This window comes from Cydia splendana, chromosome 15 (assembly GCF_910591565.1).
Source record: "Cydia splendana chromosome 15, ilCydSple1.2, whole genome shotgun sequence".
Lineage (NCBI taxonomy): Eukaryota > Metazoa > Arthropoda > Insecta > Lepidoptera > Tortricidae > Cydia > Cydia splendana.
The window spans coordinates 19,492,505-19,517,997 of NC_085974.1; the positions used below are offsets into that span (position 1 = coordinate 19,492,505).

At 39.4% G+C, this 25,493-nt stretch overlaps 1 protein-coding gene across 1 annotated transcript; it reads left to right on the forward strand.

The window, feature by feature from the left end:
- The first annotated feature begins 2,115 nt into the window (after positions 1 to 2,115).
- On the forward strand, positions 2,116 to 6,321 carry LOC134797378 (uncharacterized protein K02A2.6-like). The gene has a single exon (XM_063769600.1). It carries the CDS (start codon positions 2,116 to 2,118, stop codon positions 6,319 to 6,321), a length of 4,206 nt encoding a protein of 1,401 aa, XP_063625670.1.
- Positions 6,322 to 25,493: the final 19,172 nt, after the last annotated feature.

A 25,493-nucleotide genomic window follows, 5' to 3' on the forward strand; every position in this document is an offset into this window, starting at 1 on the left:
TACCGATGTATAGTAATAACTGTAATAGTATTATTTTTACAAGGTTTTATTTAGTTTTACCTGTCCCGTTGTCTGTCTGTAATCAAATCTTGCAAGTTAAATTTGATCCACTTTCCGGTTTCCGATTGAGGTGAAATTTTGCATGCATGTATAAATCGGATGACAATGCAATATTATGGTACTATCGAGCTGATCTGATGATGGAGACAGGAGATGGCCATAGGAACTCTGTGATGAAACAACGCAACCTAATTGTCTCGATGAGTATTAGTTGTCTGTCGTAAGAAAAGTATAGTCAGCGATAAAACCTTGTACTTACCAAAAATGAAATTTTTGCCAAAAACTTATTTAATAAGGGAATTTTAAACGTATTCAATTATTCAAATTTACCATACCTCCCATACAACGTATTTTTTACTAAGTAAGGAGGTAAGTGACTGATGTATGAAAGAAGCTTACTTATTTCCTATGATAATTGCAGCTTTCACTACTCTCTCTCTCTCTCTATCTCTCTCTCGACGTCAGATCTATGCACAACATTTTCGTATTGGTTTTATTTGATCTGCGTGTCCTCTATACCGTTCTATTTGTTTAAATGTTTTGACAAACGTTTGGAGTGTCCTCGAAATCAATCTGTTTTTTATCCGATCCTTGACAAGCAAAGGGGTCTTTTCGGATCGTTTGCTCGAGAGCCTCTGCTCTCGTTCGTCTGTCCTTTTTGAAGCCACATAAAGATCGAGTTGTTAAGCTATTTGCAAAGCATACCATCGAACCAGTGAATTTGACCTCCCAAGATGATACGAGTTTAAGGGTACAGACAGGTAACTCTCTCGACTCTAAAAACACGTCACTAAATAAGGCATAGACGTGATCTCACATACACTTACATACGTACGTAGCAGCCATCCTGATGTAAGGAACAAGAAAATTCCTAATTTTGGCCTTGAAAAAATAGGTTTAATTTTATATTTAGGAAACAACAAAAATCTAGAAGTCTTATACTGTTATGTTATTATGTAAATTTTACGATAGCTTGTTAATTTTCCGTCTATTCATTTAGAATTATATCTTAAATTCAACATGTATCACTGTTATACTAGAAACCAGATTATTGTCGAATACAGAGTGTTTTGTAAATACACATTAACAAATATCGCCGCTAATCAAACGTGCTGATCTCCCGATGTTTACTCCGAGTATTTACATTTACGCGTATTAACTCGTATTGACGAGTATTTACGAGTATTCACGGGTATTTAGCGGTGCGCTGAGGCGCGCTACGATTTGTCACAAAGACTGAAGTAACTTCACCAATTTGTGGGCTTATTGCGATCTAAATAGCTGGTTTGTGCCGTTAGAATGTTTTATGCGGCGTAATTTTAGGTGTTCGACCTTACTGTTGGACGTAAATTTAACCGTAAGACAGTTTGATCTTGTACTAAAGTTAGAGTATTCGAGTCTGCAAACTCTATAAATACAACCTTACTGTTTGGTAGAGGAGAATTTCGATCATTAAAGCGGTACCTATTCCGATTGGACAAGTGAGGGAGGTTATTATTATGAATATGAATATTTTGTAACCCGTTAAATTTACCAAAATATTTTCACCTCAGGCCGCGTGGTCTGACAATCTTGTCCGTCATGTCGGGCGACATGGAATTTTAATTCCTCGCTGTCCGACCACTCGGACTATAAGGAATTTTATATTTCACTTAGATCGATCGTCCAACTCCTCGTAGTTAGATTCCTCGGAATGGCTGACATGTTGGTCAAAACTGTCGGACCACCAGCCGGAGAGATATTTCCCACGTTACGTAAAAACCTTTCCGCATCACTATTACTGGTTTCGCTTAACTCCTTAATTTATCTTTAGGTAGATTCCTTAGTGATAACTGACTATAGTTTTTAGAAATCAAATCAAGAAGTTTTGTCTTGATACATATTAATGGGAACAATAATACCTTATGTAGTATCATGTCAACCTCAACCTATATACTTACGTACTTTACTCTATGATGTCAACTGTCAATGTCATCTGAACATTCAGAAATAAAACTACAAGATTAATAAAATAAATATGTTTTAATATAACATTTTGGCGACGACGACGGAGCTATGACCGAACGCGTTGATCGTTTCCAATTCGATTCGTTCGATAACAAAACAGAAGACTGGGATTATTATATCCAGCGCTTCGAAATTGAACTACAAATTCACGGCTTCGACAAACAAACTTCTGAGGATAAACGAAAACAACTTCTTCTTTCTCGGATTGGACCTGCAGCCTTCAAGGTACTCGTAGATTACTATCGACCAGTTGTCGTTACTACGAAGTCGTACGATGACTTAAAGAAGGTGCTTAACGAATATTACGGCAAAAAAACGTACGTCCTCTCAGAAAGAGTCGCTTTTGCAACTAGACACAGAAAAGCAGAAGAAACAATCACACAATTCATCCTCGAGCTAAGATCATTAGCGGGATACTGCGAATTCGGAACCACCCTGGACGAACGTATAAGAGACCAACTGGTAATCGGCATCAATAACAGCACATGGCAGCAAGAACTTATTAAAGAACACCCAACAAACAGTGCTAAACTCTCCGATGTTATAGCCACAGCAAACAAGCTTGAACAAGCAGAACTACAGAGCCAACGTTTAACAAACAACCCCCAGATGGGTACTGAACAACAAACCGTTAACAAAATAAGGCCCAAAACACATCGGCCTACTCAACGACAAACTCCTAAAGTTAAAACATGTATGTTTTGCGGACGTGATTTTCACACGAACATGAACGACTGTCCGGCAAAAGGAAAACGATGTAATGCCTGCGGCAAAGAAAACCACTTTTCAAGCGTCTGCATAACCAGCGGTAGGCTCAAGTTACAACAGAACAATACCACTAGACAAATAACAAGGCAAACAGACAGCGACGATGACGATTTTGATGAACAGAGCATACACACATTTGCTGTGAAGAGACACAACAACCCAACTACAAAAATTATGATACCAACTCAACTCAACGCAAAAAGGGTCGAAATGCTATATGATCCAGGAGCAGTGCATTCCGTAATTGGAAAAAACCTATGGAATTCTATTGGACGTCCACCATTAAAGAAATGCAAGAACCTTGTGACTTACACGGAAGTAGAAATTGAAACATTAGGAACATGCGAGATAACAGTTAATGCTTTTAACATTCAGAAGGTATTGACCGTTTACGTTACGCAACGAAACGATATTCCACTTTTTGGGCTGGATTGGTGCATAAGCTTCAAATTACCTATGCCCCCTGGAGCCAGGCTGTGCAATATAAAAACACCTGCAGCAGTAACCCCAAACCAGCACGGCACAAAACATAACAACGCAGTACAGTACATCCTTCAAGAATTCAAGTCACTCTTTGACGGTAAACTTGGAACTATAAAAGGGCATAGTGCTAAGATTCACATACCTAACGACGTAACGCCCAAAACATTCCGACCTCGCCCGGTACCTCTCGCCTTACGTGAACAAGTGAACAGCGAACTACAACGACTAGTCCAAGAAGAAGTTATAGAACCAGTTGACACTATGTCGACTCCAATTGAATGGGCCTCCCCAATTGTCATTGCAATTAAGGCTAACGGAAGCATCCGCATTTGTGCCGACTTCAAAGTTACTATAAACCAACATGTCCAAACCGATGATTATCCACTTCCCAGATTTGAAGAGATTACATCAAAATTGTCTGGAGGACAACTGTTTACAAAGATCGACCTGAAAGATGCATACCTACAACTGATGGTCCATCCAGAATCGCGAAAATACTTAACGATTTCAACACATAAGGGCTACTTTCGCTACAAACGCTTACCATTTGGAATTTCCTTTGCGCCGGCCGTTTTCCAAAGGACAATGCACCAGATCCTCAGTGGCATTGATGGTGTTGTTTGTTATCTTGACGACATTCTAATAACAGCCCATAACTTAGAAGAACATCTAACACGCGTAAAAACGGTACTCAAAAGGCTACAAGACGCCGGAGTGAAAAGCCAAGTAAATAAGTGCGCTTGGTTACAGGAAAGTGTCACCTTTCTAGGACATAAAATAGACGCCAGCGGTCTACACCCAACGGAAGAAAGAATCAATGCAATTAAGAACATGCCTATCCCGGCCAACACAACGGAACTCCGAGCACTACTAGGCTCGTTAACATATTATGGCCGTTTCATAGACAGCCTTCACATGAGATGCGCCCCATTGTACAGACATCTAAAAAAGAACCAAAGGTGGAACTGGACCGAAGAAGACACAAGAATAACGAACGAACTCAAAAACATCCTAACGTCATCAGACACGCTCGTACACTACGACGAAAGCAAACCGATATATCTCAGCAGTGACGCATCAGAGAAGGGAGTTGGTGCTGTTTTATTCCATAAAATCAACGAGACGATGAGACCCGTGGCGTATGCTTCGCGAACACTCTCCGACGTCGAACAACGATACTCGACTATCGACAGAGAAGCATTGGGAATCGTGTATGCCGTCACGAAATTCCACCAATATCTTTATGGTAGAAAGTTCATCCTGTTAACTGACCATAAACCCCTGGAAAGGATTTTCAGCCAAGATCGAGAAACACCCAAAATCGCTAGCAACCGGCTCCTTAGATGGGACATGATCTTAAACAGCTATGAATATTCTATCCATTACCAGGCAGCACGAGAGAACACCCCCGCCGACGCACTATCAAGACTACCGATCGCATGCAACGACACAACACTGGAAGAAAGAACCGGGCTACCGCAATTCGCCCACTTACTACATCTAAGACTCGAAAACATTCCCGTAACAAAACACGAGCTACAAAAACAAACACTCAAAGACAACACGCTCAACATCATCAAAAATTATATCATAACGCATTGGCCAGATAAGAAAGACCTTTCCAACGAGCTACACACGTTTTATGAAAAAAGGGACCAGATATCATACGAAGACGGAATCTTACTTTGGAACGGGAGACTCGTCATACCAGAAACACTCCGACCCCAGATCCTGGAAATGCTACACGACGGCCATAACGGCATCACAGCTATGCAGTCACTGGCACGTCTTCACGTATATTGGCCAAACATCGACAAAGACATATTAACTTTCTCAAAAAGGTGCAGTCTATGTCAGCAGTCAAGAAGCAACACGAATGAAGCTCCGGTGTTTCCGTGGGGAATACCTGTGGAGCCTTGGCACAGGTTACATGTAGACTACGCGGGGCCATTCTTAGGTCACATGTGGTTAATAGTTATTGACACCTATACGAAGTGGCTAGAGATAGTGCCAACGAACGTTACAACGACGAGGGCAACAGTGCAGAGATTAAAGAACATATTTGCTACATTTGGAACACCAAGATATATCGTAAGTGATAACGGACCGCAATTCACTTCCGAAGATTTTAACCATTTTTGCCAAGTTTCAGGCATCACACACATTAAAACAACACCCTATCACCCCAAAACGAACGGATTGGCGGAGCGCGCAGTGCGCACGTTTAAGGAGCGAATGCTAGCCAGTGACAGAAGCCTTGACCTCCAGGAACGCCTTAACAGCTTCCTTAGAGGATACCGCAATACCCCACGACGCTCAACAGATCGATCGCCCTACGAAATGATGTTCGGAAGGCCAATACGCACTACTTTCGACCTGTGGAAGCCTGACGTAAGAGAGAACATGGAAAAGGCACGCCTCAAACAGATACTGAGACCTACCAACAAAGTAGTTGTGCCTCCGGTATATAAACCTGGCGATAAGGTTTGGATAAACAAACCTATCGGTAAGGGGTCTGACCCTGGAACAATCATTAAATGCAACGGACCTTACTCTTACGAAGTAGAACTCACGAACGGAGTACATAAACGCAAACATGCAGATCAGCTTCGCCTAAGATATGAACAAGTACCAAAGACGGCCATCGACACAAACCAACAAACATCTCGACATGTGCCCGAAACTAGACAACCCGAATCTGAACAAAACCCAAGGAGAACGATCAAGATCAAAAACTTTACATACTACAGACGTAACGTTAACACTCGAGAACAGAGTGGCGACCATGGCGAACAACCGGCCCCAGAAGCGCCCAACCGGGATCACCCAGACGGTCTCATGCCACCACCGGCACCTGTGGCCTCCACCAGCAGGGATACAGGCGGAGGAGCGGCCGAGCCGCCTGCGCCATCCTCATCATCTGCTCAGCCAGATCCACCCTCACCGCGCCGGTCGGGACGGAAGACGAAACCACCGTCTCGTTTTGGCTTTTGGGGATTATAGACAAACAAGCCTCTTTGTGGGAGGAGGAGTAATGTAGTATCATGTCAACCTCAACCTATATACTTACGTACTTTACTCTATGATGTCAACTGTCAATGTCATCTGAACATTCAGAAATAAAACTACAAGATTAATAAAATAAATATGTTTTAATATAACACCTTACATTTAATTTCACTTAATTTTAGTTTTCTGGTTAGGTTATGTACGAGGGTGAATTGAAAAGTTTTGAGCCTAACCTTTAAAATAAGGACTTGAGTTTTTATAACAATTTTATTTCTTTACATAGTCTCCAAAACGATCTATACACTTTTGCCACCTTGCTTCTAACTTCATTGTTCCTAAAAAAAGAATCTTCAAGGTGATCGACATATTCAGTAACAGCTTCTTGTACCTCAATATCCGTCGAAAATTTCCGTCCCGCCAAGTGTTTTTTTAGATTCGGGAAAAGATGATAATCAAAAGGGGCCAAGTCCGGCGAATAGGGTGGATGCGGCAACAATTCAAACCCACAGTTATGTATTTGTGCGATAGATTTCGCTGCAGTATGGACAGGAGCATTGTCTGGGTGGAACAACACTTTTTAAGATATCATACCAGGTCTTTTTGTTTTAATTTCTTCGCGCAGACGTTGTAACAGGGTGCAATAGTAATCAGCATTTATGGTTTTACCCTTTTCAAGATAATCAACCATGATGACCCCTTTGGAGTCCCAAAAAACTGAAGCCATTACCTTCTTCGCTGATAAAATGGCCTTAGCTTTTTAGGAGGTGGAGACCCTGACCTTTTCTATTGTTTGGATTGCACTTTTGACTCCGGTGTATATTATGGTGGACCCAAGTTTCGTCCATAGTTATGAAACGACCAAGAAAATCTTGTGTGTCGCATTGAAACAGATCCAAACAATCCTGTGGGACTGTATGGCGGGTGCGTTTATTTTCAGCTGAAAGCAGTCTAGAACCCACCTAGCAGAAACCTTAGAAAATCCAAGATCCTTGGTGATTATGTTTTGTACTCGCTCATAGGAAATGCCAATTGTCTCCGCTATCTCTGCAACTTTCAACCGCCTGTCATTCATAATCATATTATCTAGTATTTTATTAACATTTTCATCTGTAGAAGCCGTTATTGGTCTACCGCACCTAGGTACATCTTCAACTGCTTCTCTGCCGCGTTTAAAATCTGCTACCCATCGTTTTGTAGTGGCATATGATGGAGCGGATTCTCCTAATGTCTGGCACATATCTTCAAAAATTTGCTTTGGCGTTAAGCTCTTTTTTTGTAAGTACTTTATGACAGAACGGTGCTCAATTTTATCCATTCTAAAGGAAATCGAGTACCTCTTTTTGTAATTCGATCACAAAATTTGCAATTGTGCCAGAAGAAAAACAAAAGATAGTGCATTATGATAAAAGAAGATGTAAGTCTTACTTGCCAATATAATTTTTTCTTTTTAATTCCATTATCAACCTCAGACTCAAAACTTTTCAATTCACCTATGTATGTCATCTGCTGTTTTGATTTTTTGAAACATCACGCAAATGTGAACATTGTAGTACCTATTATGAGAACGAAGTATCTTAGAACGAAAACAGCACAATAGAAATAGCCTCTAGAATGCGAATGTTGAGACGAGAGTAAGCGATGTGCGCATTATACTGTTCCCGGGAATGTCCGCGGGGTGTATTCTCAAGAATTTCTCCCTTTTACATTTTGTAGGTATATCATCGTTCAATACCCACGTCTTTAAAATAAGTACCTTTAATTTCTAATAAGTTTTGTATATACAAATAAATATATGGATCCCATAAGGGTCCAAAATATTTGGAAATGTCAAAAAAATTTATGCCAGCAAAACTTCTAACCGGGTTGCAAACATCAGTCACGCGCGCGTCTGCTGCAATTTCTCCATATTTAGTCAAAATAAGTACTTTCACTGCCACTCTCGAAGAAACGTATTTCATTATTGTTTGTATCTGTAACGTATTAATAAACAAAAATATACATCAATACAACAATCAGGATAAAAAAAAGTAAAAAATCTATCTGTGACTACGGTAACGTAAACTTTACACTTTACCTACAGGATCCCCAGGGCACGACTGCGACTCGCACTTGGCCGGTTTTTAAAGTTAAAAATAATATTTCCAATAAATACAATAGTAGGTAGGTATATTCCCAAGACACCTAATTCCCAACACTAAAAGGAGGTTGTGGCCGCGCAACTGCCGCCGTCGAGTGGACCGAAGCCATCGTGCGGCTAATCTATTTATTCATGGCTCGGACACGCAGCTTTTCGAGGGCTTTTCTGTCATGACAACTAGCAAGAGTGATCTTTATGTAACTAGAAATACATAAATAATACATACCTACAAACACACACATAAAATACCTATAAGTACATATAGTTAGGTATATATGTAGATTGCAAGCTTTGAACAACACAGACAGCGCTAGCTACAATGAAGGATAATATAAGAACATAAGAGCATTATAATATTATCATTTTTGCTACCTTTACTGAACTTGCAATTTTAGCAGTCACTAACTGGTAGCTATGTACACCGTTTCAATAAAGTTTAAGTTTAATTTAAAAAAAAACAGTAGCTACATACGTGGAATACTGCAAAACTTACTTCCCTCATTTTGTACATGCGCGATCTTAAGAAATTTATAATATATGAATAAACAATTACAAATGATATATATTGTAATTTCGAACTGGCACACGTCTTCCAAGTTTTCCTTGAGCCCCCAAATAACACAATTTTACAATACCAAATGAAGAGTGACAGTTTGCCGGATCGTTTTCTTTCGGTATATAATGCAAATTGAGTTAGGGAGCAAAGTAACGAATTTAATCATCCTAATTACGGTCTAGCGGCAAAGTTGGGCGTGTGAAGGGTTGCCTTGTAAAGACACATTTGCTAATTGCATAAATACGTCAATTTTCTTCATGTGTTACGGAGAATATTTTGTTGTTAGACGGTTACGAAGAATATTTTGTTTCTTCTACACTCTTGATTAGTCTAAACATAACTTCATATTTTGCTTAAAAAAAACGATTTATAAATCAATGCCTCCGCATATACAATTTTTGATTGGGCAGATTTGCCATCGTCTAAATGAGCCTTTACTGTTGCGCTGTTCCTAGCGAAATGGCGTCCTCGACACTGAGTGGGTACCTAACAACAGAACAGTACCTAGTTCGGGGTCGCATTAATGCAGATGAGCCGCCATCTCTATGGAAATCACTCAGCGGATGCGACCAAAGTAACCAGTGGGCGCAGCACGGTTCCATTTTTATCGTCTATCACTATGCGCGTCCCTTTCGCACTTACGTACTTGTTAGAACGTGACAGGCATGGTGACAAGGGATAAGAACGCGACCGTGCTAAGCCGCCAGATATCAACAGGGCCGGGTGCCTTCCAAAATGAGGATGTTTCAATCATGTTATTTACTGTACTTAATACTCGTATTCTTTGCTGTTTTTTTGCGTTACGGATATCCTGGCAATTTTACCTAAATGGCTATTAATTTTTCAGTGTATTTTTAATTTAACTGTCTTTGAAAGAGGAAATGTAAATAATATTTTTCTATATTTTTGTTTCTTATATTTAAACTTATAAAGTGTGAGTGCATGGTAGCATAAACGCAGCTAAACTGTAGAATGAACTGTCGCTTGCCTTGTTTCCGGACCGATACGACCATACTCCCATCTTATGCCGGCAACGCACTTACAACAGAACACCTCTGGTGTTGCAGGAGTCCATGAACGACAGTAATTGCTTACAATCAGGCGATTCGTCTGCTCGTTGGCCTCTTATATCAATTATATCATAAAAAATATATTATGAATAAGTAATTAGCCATTTCTGTTAATCTTGTGAGTGACGTGTGAGTATGTAATTATTAACTTTGAGTTAATTCAGCTTCCAATTATGATAAGTTCATGAATACGAGTAAAAGCAGGCACATGAGATGAGTATTATGATTAAATCTAATGAATATTTAGAGCATACTTATCTAGATTACAAAATTAGCTCAGAAGCGGTATCATGGTCACATTTTTATCACCTGTCATGCCATCCGTCACTTTCGCACTTACATATTTGTTGGAACGTGACAGGCATGGTGACAAATGATAAAGAGCCGACCATCTTAGCTTTACTTTACTTTGATGTGTCATCTTTCATCTTATGTCAAAAACAAATATTAAGTTGAGATGGTACGTAATATTTTTTGCCTGTAAATATAAATTACTTATACAGAGTACCTACATTATTAATTTAAATCTTAATAACATTATCTCAATAATATTATAATTCTTTAAAAAAGCTATTATTATTAAAATAAGTTCAACCAAAAGCCGTTTAATAGCAGGGGGCCTACCGCGCAAACCGAAATTCGCAAATTGCGGGGATCTCTCTCTTTTATCCCAATGAAGGCGTAATTAGAGTGACAGATAGGGTTTCTGCTCGGGAATTCTCGAGGCGAGAAATCTCGAGAAATTTGTCCTTCGTCGAGACGGGAAAAATAATCTCAATGCCTCGAGAACTCGAGAAATAAATCTCTTGTGATAAGTAACAAGAAAATACGCGTAAAAAGACGTAATGGGTCTATACTATAGTGTCTTTCTTTAAGTAGTTATAAATGTAGTTAAATAAACTTAAACATTTATTAGTCTACCAACTAAATAAAAAACTGCCTTGATCCGTCCCCTATCGATCTGGCTTCAACAGATTTTCATGTTTAGAAACTATTTTAAAAATTCGTCTCGTTTTAGATTCATTAGGTACTATAATTCATTTTTTTAGCATTAAAAAAAAGGTCAACAATCTAGACGAGTCTTTTTGTTGAAAAACGCTTAAAAAAATTAGTAACTTACATATGAAAGCAAAACAACATAAATGATCGTATCGTATATGATATAAATATACTATATTTGCCGTGACTTATTTATCAAAAGTGTTTTTCATTAAAAAGACATGTCAAGACCGCTTATCTTCTTTCTAATGCTAAAAACAACGAATTATAAGGCGTTGTAATAACAAATAATGCAAAACTAAATTACTATTGATAAATGAAATCATCCCGATATATTTCTATTAGCAAAATAGCACAATATTAGTAGCAGCTCATTGTTACGTTTAGTACCTAAGTATTCATATTACTTAGAAAAACTTGATGATAAAATACCTTATTGTGGTTTGTTTACATTTTGTGAAATACCTAAAGAAATACACTATAGCAAATCACATCGCCGGCGCGCACGCATGCACCTTTAGTTTTTAGGGTTCCGTACCCAAAGGGTAAAACGGGACCCGTCCGTCCGTCCGTCCGTCTGTCACCAGGCTGTATCTCACGAACCGTGATAGCTAGACAGTTGAAATTTTCACAGATGATGTATTTCTGTTACCGCTATAACAACAAATACTAAAAACAGAATAAAATAAAGATTTAAAGGGGGCTCCCATACAACAAACGTGATTTTTGACCAAAGTTAAGCGGATCTATATCTGAATCCCTAAAGTCTTTTCTCCTATTTTTGTATTCCCTAATATTGTTTGTCATAATGATCAGTTGTCATAACACTCGTATACCCTAATTTTGGTTTCCCTATTATCGAATGGGCGATTTTTTTTTGTCCTAATATGTTTTTCCCTAATGGCACTTTCCATATTGAGTATTTATCCTAATGTTATGTAGCATAATTCTTTTTTTGCCTAATTATTGTTAGGCCTAAAAATTATATATCCTAACCATCATGTTGCCTAATTTTACTTAGCCTATCGTTGCTTGACCTAACACTCGTATGCCCTAATTTTGATTTCCCTATTTCGTTTCGTTTTTACAATGGTCGAAGTTCTAACCTAACCTAACCCACTTTTGTGGCAGCAGTTCGTTTTTGTAAGGATCACAGTTCTAGCTTAACCCACTTTCGTGGCAGCAGTTCGTTTTTGCGAGGATCACAGTTCTAACCTAACCTAACCCACTTTTGTGGCCAACAGTTCGTTTTTGCAAGGATCGCAGTTCTAACCTAACCTAACCCACTTTTGTGGCAGCAGTTCGTTTTTGCAAGGATCGTATTTCTAACCTAACCTAGTTTTAACAGCAGTTCGTTTTTACAATGGTCACAGTTCTAACCTAACCTAACCCACTTTTGTGGTAGCAGTTCGTTTTTGCGAGGGTCACAGTTCTAACCTAACCTAACCCACTTTGTGGCAACAGTTCGTTACCATTCATTATGGAAGGTAATTGTTATGATAATTGATCAATAGGAAAAGTAACTGTTATAAGAATTGATAATTAGGGCAATAGCCATTAGGTCAAAACAGTTAGAGCATATTATTTTATGCCAAACATTGTTAGGGATTTCGAAGAATATGGTAAAAAACATTAAGGATCTTGATAGTTATGGTACAAATGCTTAGGACAAATGAGTCTTAGGCTAACCATTACATTATGGAAAATAATCGTTATGACAATTGATCGTTAGGGCATGTGCCCATTAGGAAAAACCAGTTAGGGCAAGTGACTTTAGGACAAACGTTGTTAGGGATTCAGAATTACACCCAGTTAAGCAACGTCGGGAGTGGTCAGTACTTGGATGGGTGACAGTTTTTTTTTTTTGCTTTTTTTTTTATATGGTACGGAACCCTTCGTGCGCGAGTCCGACTCGCACTTGCCCGATTTTTGTTGTTGTTGTTGAATTTCTTACTAATCGTAAGTGCAATTTATGGTAACTAAAAACTGTCCATTTGTTTGATTATTGATCTCACCTACGACTCCTATGAGTCTGATTTGTAGTAAAGCAAAAAATTGAAAATAACAAGGTGTTTATTGAAACTTTAAAAATTTCTCGAGATACTCGAGAAACTCGAGAAATTCAGGTCGAGAATTCCCGTGCCTCGAGAAATAAAAAAGGTCAAGAAACCAGAAACCCTATTCAGATTCCTAAAATGACGTAGGTACCGTACCAATTTTATTTTATTACTTATTAGTATGTAAGTATCAAACAGAGTTACGTATGTAAAAGGTATTATAATCAATCGAGGCATATTACATTGTACGTAGCCATCTAAGAGTAGTTCAGGGACTTGTTTGTATTTTTGAGCCACCCTTTACACAGCCAATCAAACGCATTCCAATCTCAAAACAATTTCTAGTTGCCAACTTGTCTCCCTCGTGCGTTATTTATTATTTACCAGCCGCTGCAGCGGGAATCACTCGAGAAGCCAATTTACATAAAATCCAAGGGCGAGGGTTCTTAATGAAATCAGATGCATTCCCTATCCCGTGATGTCTCCGAATTGAGATAATCCTATACGGGGTGACGTGAGCCTTGGGGCTTTAAATATACTCCTCAAACTGGAAGACTATAGGTGTGCAACTTTAAAAATAAACACTTTCCAACTTTTGAGGAACCCGGGTAAAAGCATTCTTTTACAGTGTTCTTGCTCACAATTTCATCGTTTTACATAATACATACTTGAAGAGTTGTGTAAAAGTTTGTAAGCCTACGATTACTCTCTTCGGTATTTTTAATTAAAAAACGAAATATTTTATTAATAACTATACATAACTTACGATCTGTTCGATTGAGGCATTACCAATTCAATATTATAGATATACTTTGTGGCTGGTTGAACAGACGTACTTTCTCCGCGGGTCATCTCGAGGGAACGATTCAGTATGCAGGTATTGTTGGTATCGGGTTTGTAGGTACCCAATTTTGTTAAAGTATCATTTTGCAAGTTGGTTACCATTTTTCTTGCCTAAGCGCCCGGCTCTTGTCAGTAAGATCATCCCGCTTCTCTGCTATTGTTTTGAGTTCTTGATACACTACATTGACCTTCAAAATAATCTACACACGCCCTTACTATCTGGCCATTTTTTTCCCCTTATTCATAATACTTTACAAACCTCACGTAAATTGATTCCCTTTCTAACAAACACAAATGTCAAAAGGACTGATAAGGACAAACGATTATCAAGGGCTTGTTAAACTAGACTTGACAGGAGTTTATGAATAACGTCATAATAAAATTGTCATATAAGTTGTATTCAAGTCATTTTGAAAACCTGTCAGTTTAACTCTTATTGCTGATTGTACGTCCTCGGGTCACCCAAGGGAACGATTCAGTATGCAGGTACATATAGTCGGTTGCGGGTTGCGTCCAATTTTGTCAAAGTGTTTCGATTCGGGCACGTTTTGCGGAGGTTTATGGCCCTGAGTTATGCGGGTTGAGGTTTGTTTAATGTTAATTCGCAAAGTTTCAAGTAGCACATACCATTTACTGTCAACCTAAACCTTATTGCCAAGACAGAAGGTCTACGATAGGTCTATTAAATTAAGAAGTGTTGCTGTGGTGCATGATTGTGGATGTAATGTGAGGTTAACTTTAACTGGCCTTGTTAAGTGGTCCCTTGGAACTAGTTGTGGATGTCTCAGATACAGCGGATCACAATTGTGTTTTTTACCGGCATTTGCTAAAGTCAGCAAGCATGATTCAAATGTAGCAACTGGTTACGATTTTGAACTGGTTTTGATTAGACCTAGACGACCTTTTTGCTGATTGGTGCGTATCTCAAGCAGTGTATGTATCCACCAGAAAGACGCCCGTTTTCCCAATAATTTAGGAGGCCTAGGAACGTGTGGTTACCTGTTTACAAATGTGCGTGTCTAAGAAATATGGCTTTTGTACCATACAACATCAAGAGTATCCTGTAAATCGGTACATATTACGATCGGTAAGATGCTGTAAATTACCCTAAAGCAGATATTGAAAGAGGCAAGGCAAATACAATTACTTAAAACGATCAAGTGCAACTCGAGAATGGAGAAAGGATTCAAAGGAGTCAAGATTATTAAATAAATCTTAGCTCCCGATTGTTTGGCTCGTAAATATTGATCAATAATGCCCGGCCCTTACCCCTTATATCGTAGTACAAAGCTTTCGATAGCCCTTTGCCTTTGTGGTGAGGAGGGGAGACAGGTGTGATTGGAGCAGGTTACGTCGGTAGACGGAAACTGGTACAGGAGCCTGATTCTGATTTAACAGTTTTTAAAGGTTTTGTTCTTATTTTGATACGATCTTGAAGATGGCTCACGCTGATGCTAAATGAAGTGAAAGCCGCGCGTGAGACGCCAAGAAGTTCGTCAAGGCCCTATCAAAACCAGTTCAAAACTATAACAAATTGTTGAATTAGAATCGACCTCTAGGTTATAGCAGCTTCAATTTGGTTCAAAATGACGAGGTTGTTTGATTTGTGATTGACTACTTTACTGAAGATAACGTGAAGTTTTTGCTAAGAATTATTGATATATTGGAGTTGCGAGTATCAGCTTTTACTTGCATCACAGTTAGCGATCGAGCGAAGCGATATCTTAGGGTTAACTGGGGGTGCGCTTTCATGTTTGTAAGTTCCAAGTTGTTGGACGATATCTTGCCAGGAACGTAGTTTGTATATTAGGGTTGAATGTTGGAAGGTTCAATCTGGAGATTATGAATTTAGACGGAAACTATTCATATGTAGTATCTACTAGTTAGGTGAACCAGCTTGTGGTCAGTTTCAAGTATCGGCTGACCCCACTATTCTGACCCTATCCCTACAATCCACGCTCGACAAATGGATCGCGTTGCACTCAACGCACCCATTGTGTAGCGCCTGCAATATTTCACTGGACAATGGCATAATGTACTCGTGCCTACATAGGTATATAATGTGAACCAGAACACTACATGATGAAAAAATATATGTTGAAAATGAACAACTAAACATAAGCATACATTAAAGCATACAAAAAATAATAATAGATTTTCTTGGGATGAGAAAATAGTCACCACTACCGTACGAGTGCATATTGTTATGTGCCTTACTAAAAAATAGGCTACCGAATATTTCGATTGAAATAATTTCAACAGAAACGTCACAATAAACCTCCGCGCCGCGAATACAAATGGAACGCTCGCACGGACAGACGGATGGCTCTCGAACACTCATAAAAATGACTTTTCGCCGAAAAACATTGACAGTCGTAAATCTGTCGGCAAATAAATGCATAGAGCGAGGCGCAGCCGGAAGCGGAAGTCGTTAGCCGCCGCGTGCGCAGCCTCCGAGTCGAGAGATCAGTCGGGTGACTAATCTGCCATGTGACAGGCTGAAATGAATCGTCAATTAAATTGTTTTTGACAATAAATTGATCCAGTAATTCAAAGAGAGTTGGTTATTTATGTATCACTGTAAGTGATTTTGAGATTTGAGATTGAGATGATGATTTTGACTGGTACATATAATGTAAGTACATATTTAAGTTCCTAGGAGCTACAAGCAGAAGCCCGATTCATATGTAACAACTTGCGACGCTTCATAACTGGTTTTGATATGACCTGACGGTCATATTGGTTAATGGCGCGCACGCGCACGATTTTCACTTCATTTCATATTTCATATGCTTCAATCAGCGTGAGCTATCTTCAAGGTCATATCAAAATAAGATCAAAACCGTAACCAGTTGTTAAATCTGAATCTGAATTGGATTGCAGGTGTAAGTACATTCCATGTCTTGACAGGAGTTAAAGCTAGTTTACTAGTGGCTCTGTGAGCTGTAGACCTGGCGAGCATATCTTATTGGGCACGATGAAAATAATATATAGTAAAAAAAATACGAAAAGTGCAAAAAAAATATAAAAAGTTATATCCCAGCATATAATTACTGGGGATCGAACCCAGACCTTCTGTGCAAACAAAAAAAGCGAACGTTTGCAAAATACGCCATGATGGTTCTTACGTAAGGTGACGAAATTTAGCTACTCATTCTCAAGTAAAAACTAAATATCTTAATACCTCCAAAACCAGCGAAATAAAATTTCAGAATTTTTGGCCATTTAATCTGTAAGCATGTCTCAAAAAGAATACACTTTTATGATACCGATACGACTATTTGTTTAAGAGCGAGCTGTCACAACTTTTCCATTTTAAAAAAATTCCAAAAACCGGCTCGACAAATAAAATTATCAAATCATAGAATTCGGTTACAAAATTTCACGAGAATCGGTTAAGAATTGCGACCCGTAGAGGAGAACATCCGGACATACAAAAGCAAAATGCCCGAGTCAAAACGTAGACCTTCGCTACGCTTCGGTCAATAAATGAGGATCCTAAATCGGTAGCAACGTAAACCAACCAACTAGCACCAAATGTGAAATGTTATCGCGGACAGTAGGTAGGGTCTGCACCGTCAATGACCAGGAAGCGGAGTAGCGGACGCACGCCGGCTCCCATCTACCATCCTACGCTAAAAGGCGGTATCTCAAAACCAAATGAACTTGTAAATGGGACCTTCAGGTTAAAATTTTAAGGTACATGTTTGCATTTTCAGTTGAGATCCCGCTTTTTAACGTAGCAGGGCAGCCATTAGGCACGGCACGGACAGTTTTTGACAAATTTATCAAATGCTGATGGAAGGGCACCGACAATGTGAAGGGCGTCCTTCATTTCACCTACGCATGTTTTTGTCAATCTTTCCGCTGCGTTTATAGTATGTTTTTTATAACATTAATTAATGTTAGTAACTGGATGAAAATATATTATGGAAAAATCCTGATCTTGTGGATCCTCTGTTACATTGATTATTTTTGGTAAGGAATGGAAATTATTGACCTTAGGCGAATTCTCATGTGTTCAAAACGCGAAAGTTTTATATGTTAAACTTAAATCTTGATTGATAGTAAGTAGGAGTTTGCAGAATTAAATTCATCCATGTATAGTACCTACATTCATTGGCATAATTTTAAAATAAATTTCTAAACTGGCATCCTATCTAAAAACGTGGCATTATGATATTTGTGATCCTGCGATGAAAACAGAAACAGAGATTTTGAACTTACCGAATTCTAATTTCTTTTTAAATACTCCTATTCTATAAATATTCCCACCCTTATTGACTTTTCAATGATTGATGATGCTCTATAGACTCCCTAACCCAAACTAATACTCACAGACGATTTGTATGTCATTGTATATTTATCTTTCAATTTCTATTAATATCGCAAACATCTAAGTACAAACCCACCACCCAGACAAATATCTTTGTTTTCGCATAATTGCTGCGGTGGCATAATTAAAATCTGCGGAGATGTGTCTAGACGCAAGCCGTGTGATCCGCGGGCAAACAGACTTCGGCAATTAAGGAGATCTGGGTTTACATTCTACGACTAATCTTTAACTCATATTCTGATCTGCCTAACTTAACCTTAGGTACTACTAGTAGACCGTGGCTAATAGGAGCAGATTTCCATGACGGATCGGGATGCTCTTCTTCTTCCTCGCGTTATCCCGGCATTTTGCCACGGCTCATGGGAGCCTGGGGTCCGCTTGACAACTAATCCCATGATTTGACGTAGGCACTAGTTTTTACGAAAGCGACTGCATGCCATCTGACCTTCCAACCCAGAGGGGAAACTAGGCCTTATTGGGATTAGTCCGGGTCCTCACGATGTTTTCCTTCACCGATCGGATGCTATTCCGTGCAAATGATGTGCAATGAACTCTCGTCATGGTCAGCTGCCGCTCCGTTGGTTGGATGAGGAACGGCAGCCACCCAAAAACGTAAAAAAATTGTCATCGCATCCTGATTGAAACTTTGTCAGATGATAATTTTGACGCTACTGTAAGTAAATAATATCGTCAGCCTGCTGTATATTGTAATTTCTAATCAAAAACGATCTGAGACATCAGTGCCAGCAGATGTCGCCAGGCGCGTTAAACAATGGAGGTATGTTTCAGTAGCTCAGTAGGTAAAGAGGGAGACAGGATTTTTTTAACCAAAAAATCCTAAACTCGCCCAAGGCGGCGAATTTCATTGTTCTTTATTTCAAAACTTCAAACTAATATATAGGTATCTTCGGAATCATTATTTTTAAGAGCTTTGAACTTGTGTATTCCTCCGTATAATGTGCGAGGGTGCGAAAGTCTGCTTTGAACGATTTGCTATCAATTGTTTCGAATGGCTAGGGGCGCTGTGATATTAGGCTGTTAGAGCGAAGTGGGCGGTTAGAGAATGGGCACTCGAGCACGCCAGGCTGCAATACAATGCGTCTGTGCACTTTATAGTGCACGGCCTTAAGGGAACACTTTCAGGAACCAAAACCTGCTATTGATATCTACTTGAAGTGCTGAGCGGAAACTGCGGTACAATATACGAGTATTAGATTACTCAGTGACATCGTCATGTCACGCACGACTTTCACTTCATTCCGCATGCACCAATCAGCGTGAGCGATCTTCGATCGAAGGTCAATCGTATCCAAATAATATCAAAACAGAAACTAATTGTTAAATCTAAATCGGACCCCCATTTCCATACGTGAGCCTTAAATCCATCGCATTTCAAACTAGAACTTGGTAAAGATTGATAACATGAATAAATTAACTATCTCGATGAATCTCACTATGTATAGCAAAATCTGTCAAACAAATCTTACTGCCTTATCTTTGGCGATCGTGGTGTGAACTGCGTAGGTATAAAATACCTGTATAGTTATAAAAATACGAGTATCATGGCATCGTATTTCATCCGTGACGTCACTCGCAGTGAGTTTTCGAATAAATATTGTTTTATTTCTGACATTCCATGAGAGTAAAGGTACCTTCGGCGCTTACGCTCTCTCTTCTTCTTCTTCTTCTTCCTCGCGTTGTCCCGGCATTTTGCCACGGCTCATGGTAGCCTGGGGTCCGCTTGGCAACTAATCCCAGGAATTGGCGTAGGCACTAGTTTTTACGAAAGCGACTGCAATCTGACCTTCCAACCCAGAGGGTAAACTAGGCCTTATTGGAATTAGTCCGGTTTCCTCACGATATTTTCCTTCACCGAAAAGCGACTGGTAAATATCAAATGATATTTCGTACATAAGTTCCGAAAAACTCATTGGTACGAGCCGGGGTTTGAACCCGCGACCTCCGGATTGCAACCTTCGACCTTCGGCGCTTACGCTATTACCTATTAATGACGCTCCAATACTAATGCAATATATGCCACGCGACGTAAGCGCTGATCAAGTGATCACCTATAAGGTACCATTAACCGTGAAATCTGGTTATGACGTAACTTACAGCAATTTTTAAAGGCTATCTCTTAAACAAATCATAATATAGAAAACTTTAATTTGGGTTTAGGTACTTTTACTAAGTATAAATTATAAACTGAAATAGGTGTCATACACCAAAAAAAAAGTGACCAAGTCCAGCATTCAGATCTGAGATCGAACTTCAAAATAATGGTTTCCTTATTTTGAACCAAATAAACGACATCACTAAAACATTAGTAACAATAAAGCCAACACCGCCGCGCCGCCGATCCATTTAATTAAGCGACTAAACATTAACACATCAAAGACTGGATTAAACTAGCTAACCGGATTGGCGAAAGAATCGGAGACCTTATCTAATTAATATAATGCGGTCTGGCCGTGCGCACGTTTGATCCCCCTGCCCCTCGCCGGGCACGCCGGCCCCAGGGTTGCTAGACGCAGTTACTTACTGATGTGGCGTCGGAAACATTCCAAACTTGCGAAATTTTCATATGGAAAACATTCAGAAACTTCAAATAGGTATTTGTGTATGAGGAAAAAAAAATTCCATCAAGTATCCGCACTCCGCATCTTGCACAGTAGCCAGGCGAAAGATTCTATTACGATGCGACGTTCGATGCCGTGAGAATCTATAGTAAGCAAAAGTACAATAAAGTAAGCCATTTAGACCATACTTCGCTATATTTCAAAAACTAAGCTACGATAAGCGCTTGTTAGGGCTTGGAGTTCCCTATGCCAGTACACAAGGACTCACCAATCAACTCAACGATAATAATTGCTTGAAGATAGAGACATTATTTCAAAATTCACCTGATTTTTTTTGTAGTATTATTAGCAATAACATTGTTACATTGTTACTGCTACGAACATTTTCATGTGTTTTGAAGTAATGTCTCTTTTTACAAGCAAACGAGTTTATTTTCATCAGTTAAACAATTATTTACGTGAATACGTTAATTTAATCCACGTTCACTCGGTTGACAACCCTGCCCCTGCCCGCTGAGCGCGACTAGCTACCCTTGTGGCCAGGACGCTTTCTGCGTTTGAATTAAATATGCCTATATACAACATGCTTAGGGATTGTATTCCGCATACATATTAATCTTATATTAAGAAGATAATATATCCTCCAGGAAATTATGTAAACAGAATAGGTATGCTCTTTGGTTAAGGTCACAGTCGTCACAGGGAACCCTTGTGTGAGATGACGGAGGGCAGCACACAATTGGTTGCAATAGAGAGAGATTCTTGGCCGAAACCGAACCTTTGGCCGAAACATGAATTTAATACCGAAAACTGCCGAAACCCATAGTACGGTCGGATACTATTGATATTATAGTAGAAATATTCATAACGTAATAGAATTAACATAATCCTTTATACCGCGGATTAAACGAAAACAAACAGGCAATTACAGTGACCGCGAGTTTGCGAGCTTCATTTAATTTGGATAAAGAGTGCCGGTCGGCCGCGAGATGCATACTGATGCGGCGGGAACCCAGTACAGGGGGACATTAAGGAAAAGAAAATTCTGCACGCGACTTCGTCGGCGTAATAAAAATGATTCCAAGTCCTTAATTGGGCCTCAAACTATCTCTCAATTTGGAAAATTTTGTCTACATCGGTTCAGCGGTTGGAGCGTGAAGGAGTAACCAGGCAGAGAGAGAGAGAGAGGGAGAGAATTTGATTTTGAATGCTCTTCCAGCTTTATTTTTGCAAACATTTACATTTACAACATGTAAATGCACACACACTCAACACAATAAATAGGTATAAAACCTATTCTTTTTTAAAGGTATATTTGTCAGCACTTTATTACTCATGTATCACACCTATACTTATTTGAACGCAGAAGTGATTAGCTAAAAATATTGCTGACTCTACTTAGATAAACTAAAGTGCAAATAATAAAAGAATTAATATTCAACCTAAACAGCAGGTTTAATGCTTCTTGAATTTAAAAACGCATTTCTGACAAATAGGTTACAAATTTGTGCTATTTGATCCCCCCATTATTTAAGCGTTAAAATTATGTAGTCAAGTAAAGTTCCTTGGATCGTTGTAATGCTATCTATAGCGGCTGATAACATACCCGACCCTCAGGCATAATCCACAAGAAACCGTTGCTCGATCTCTTTCATATGCAATAGAAAATACAAGATGGCAAGAGGAGCTTTACGGCTACATTCAAAATGATCAGGCACCATGGAAAAGTGGTCACATCTTCAATTCTATTGACTATTTTAGGAGCATCATTAAACCTATTTAAATTAAAATAAAATGGAAAAATTCACTGCTCCGGGCAAGATTCAAACTTGTGACCTTTTTGTAATACTGACATTATTATTTTTTACTAACTAAGCTTACCTACTAAGCGTGTGAATTTTTCCATTTATTTATTTTTATTGTTTACTATATCGCCTTAGTGAGGCGCATAGCGACATCTGCCGTAAGAATGTCCTTTATTATCGGCACCGGAGTCCCTATTCCTTGAAATTTTATTTCAAGATATTTATTATCAGCTTGTGTTCCATATATGCCATGTATGACATTGTGATTTGTATGTTTAAACTATGTCACGGGCCATCTATAAACAAAACGAATCTGCCTCAATAGCCCGCGAGCCCAGATCTGATCGAGATATTGGAGGCTCCTTATTTGCAAATAGCTTGGGGCTGTAGACTCTACTTCAAACTAGTCGTAAGGCCAAAATGTCACGATCTACCGTTAAATAAGTCGAATCCGCCTCAATAGCCCTCGGTAAGCTAGATATCATCGAGATATCGGAGCCCTTTCTTGCGAGTGACGTGCGGCTGGAGAGCCCACTTCAAACACGCACGGAGTTAGGCCCGGGCCGGCTTCTGGTTTACAAAGATCCTTTCATGTGGTTAAAGGTATATTTTCCAATCGTTTGCGCAATGAATCTTGAAACTCGTAAGTTTGTTTTTATTTCAGGTTACGCATTTGCGGATTGCCCTATGTAAGAAAATGGAGAGTTACGATTTTGATAAATGTAGGTTAGGTTCAATGCCGAGTTACGAGGTTAAGCCACGTTTAATTAAGACAATTTGATGGCTTACTTAGCATTTCTGAGCTGTAGTAGACACTAGGTACATATAATTTTCGACTTGCCATAGGTAAGTGACTTGTTTTAATATAGGTATAATATGTCTATATCTCACGGAGAAGTTTAGTTATTTGTTTGTTTATTCAAGTATCATCTTTATTTTCAAAAAGTAATTGTGTGTGTTCTAAATCATCTACAAGCGCTCGTATTTCTATATCATGGCATGTATTGTACATTAGGCCAATCGAATTGGACTACAATAAAAAAACTGAAAAAGAGCAAAATGTTTTCCACAACTCCTGGAATGGAGCAAACTCGGATTACGCTAATTTAGAACCAAATGAAGGTATTAAGACGATTTCCAGCTTGCTGAGAATTAAGTACTGGAAAAAATCTAATTTTATTGGCCTATATGACCAAATAGCGATATCCAGTATATGTGACATTAACGCCACGTATATATAAGCACGGCGTTAAACGGAGGCACCGGGGGTCGAACCCGGACCCGCGACGTGACCGGCGAGCACAATGCACCGCCCGCCCCCGCGAATACAAACCAAGCCTGAATCAGGTACAGCCAGGGTACAGCGGGCATTCCATGATTATTTTTCCTGCGAGTGAGATTGGAGCTTTAAAAATATCTCGTATGTACTAACATTATAATGGTGCTTGAAATGGCAAAGAATAACATAATAGTGGAATCTTCATGTTAGTGAAGCGCATAGGGAGGCCAGGCGATGTTTTGAGTTGTGGGTTTTGTATGGTAAACAGTCAGGTGGGCACTTTTTTGATCAAATGCGTAAAACTCGGAGTACATTTAAAAACAAACTAAGGTGGTGTTTAAGGAATCAAAATCAAATCAAAATGGATATCATTGCTAAGCAGCACGACAAAAAAGACTTTAAATCCTTTTGGAAAAGTACGCAAAGCCTCAACTCAAAGCCTTGTCTACCTACGAGTGTGGATGGGATAAGTGATCCTAGTGACATTGCCAATCTGTTTATGCGTCAGTTTAGAATACAGGCTGCCCGTACCACTGAGATTGCGAATGTGGGGCAGTGCGGGAGTCAGGGGGTGGGGATGCTCGATGCTGAGCAGGCAAGTGGTGACCCGCCGTTGGTTTACAAATACAAATACAAAATACAAATACAAATACAAAATTCTTTATTTCATTAAAAACCATTACATATTTTTAACAATGGCTGGTGTCTCCCTGTAAGTTATTTACAGGGTTATGTGCTGGGAGGCACCGCTCTATATCTAATTTACAATTTATTTAGTATTATACTATTATTATATACTTAATTGTTATGTGTGTGTGTGTGTGTGTGTGTGTGTGTGTGAGTGTGTGCTTGTGTGTCTTGGCTAGGCTACATATTACATAGTGGTGCCCATTATTAAAAACAAAACCGGGGACGTATCCGATAGGAATAACTATAGACCCATATCGCTGGCTACAGTAACAGCAAAGGTACTTGACGGCCTTCTTAATAAGCAGCTCGACAAGTATTTGCATTTACATGATGCTCAGTTCGGGTTTCGAGCCGGTCTCTCGACGGAGAGCGCTATCTTCACCTTAAAGGAGACCGTCAAGTACTATACTCAAAGACAGACACCAGTTTATGGATGCTTTATGGACTTATCCAAAGCCTTCGACATGGTTTCCTATCGGATACTGTGGAGAAAGTTGCGGGCTACTGGCATGCCTAAAGAGCTGGTTGACTTGTTCAGTTACTGGTATGAGCGGCAGGAGAATTGTGTTAGGTGGGCGGGAGCGGTGTCCGACACATACAGACTGGAATGCGGAGTGAGGCAGGGGGGGCTAATCTCGCCTAAGCTTTTCTGTCTGTATGTCGACGAGCTGATTGCCGGACTCAGCAACACGTATGCGGGATGTTCTATAGATGGCCAAATGGTCAATAACATTAGTTACGCGGATGATATGGTGTTGCTGAGTCCGTCAGTCAGTGCACTTAGAGACCTGCTGCGCAAGTGCGAAACCTATGCC

Excerpts from the sequence above, each read along its gene's own strand:
- LOC134797378 (XM_063769600.1), top strand. The coding sequence starts at position 2,116 with ATGACCGAACGCGTTGATCGTTTCCAATTCGATTCGTTCGATAACAAA.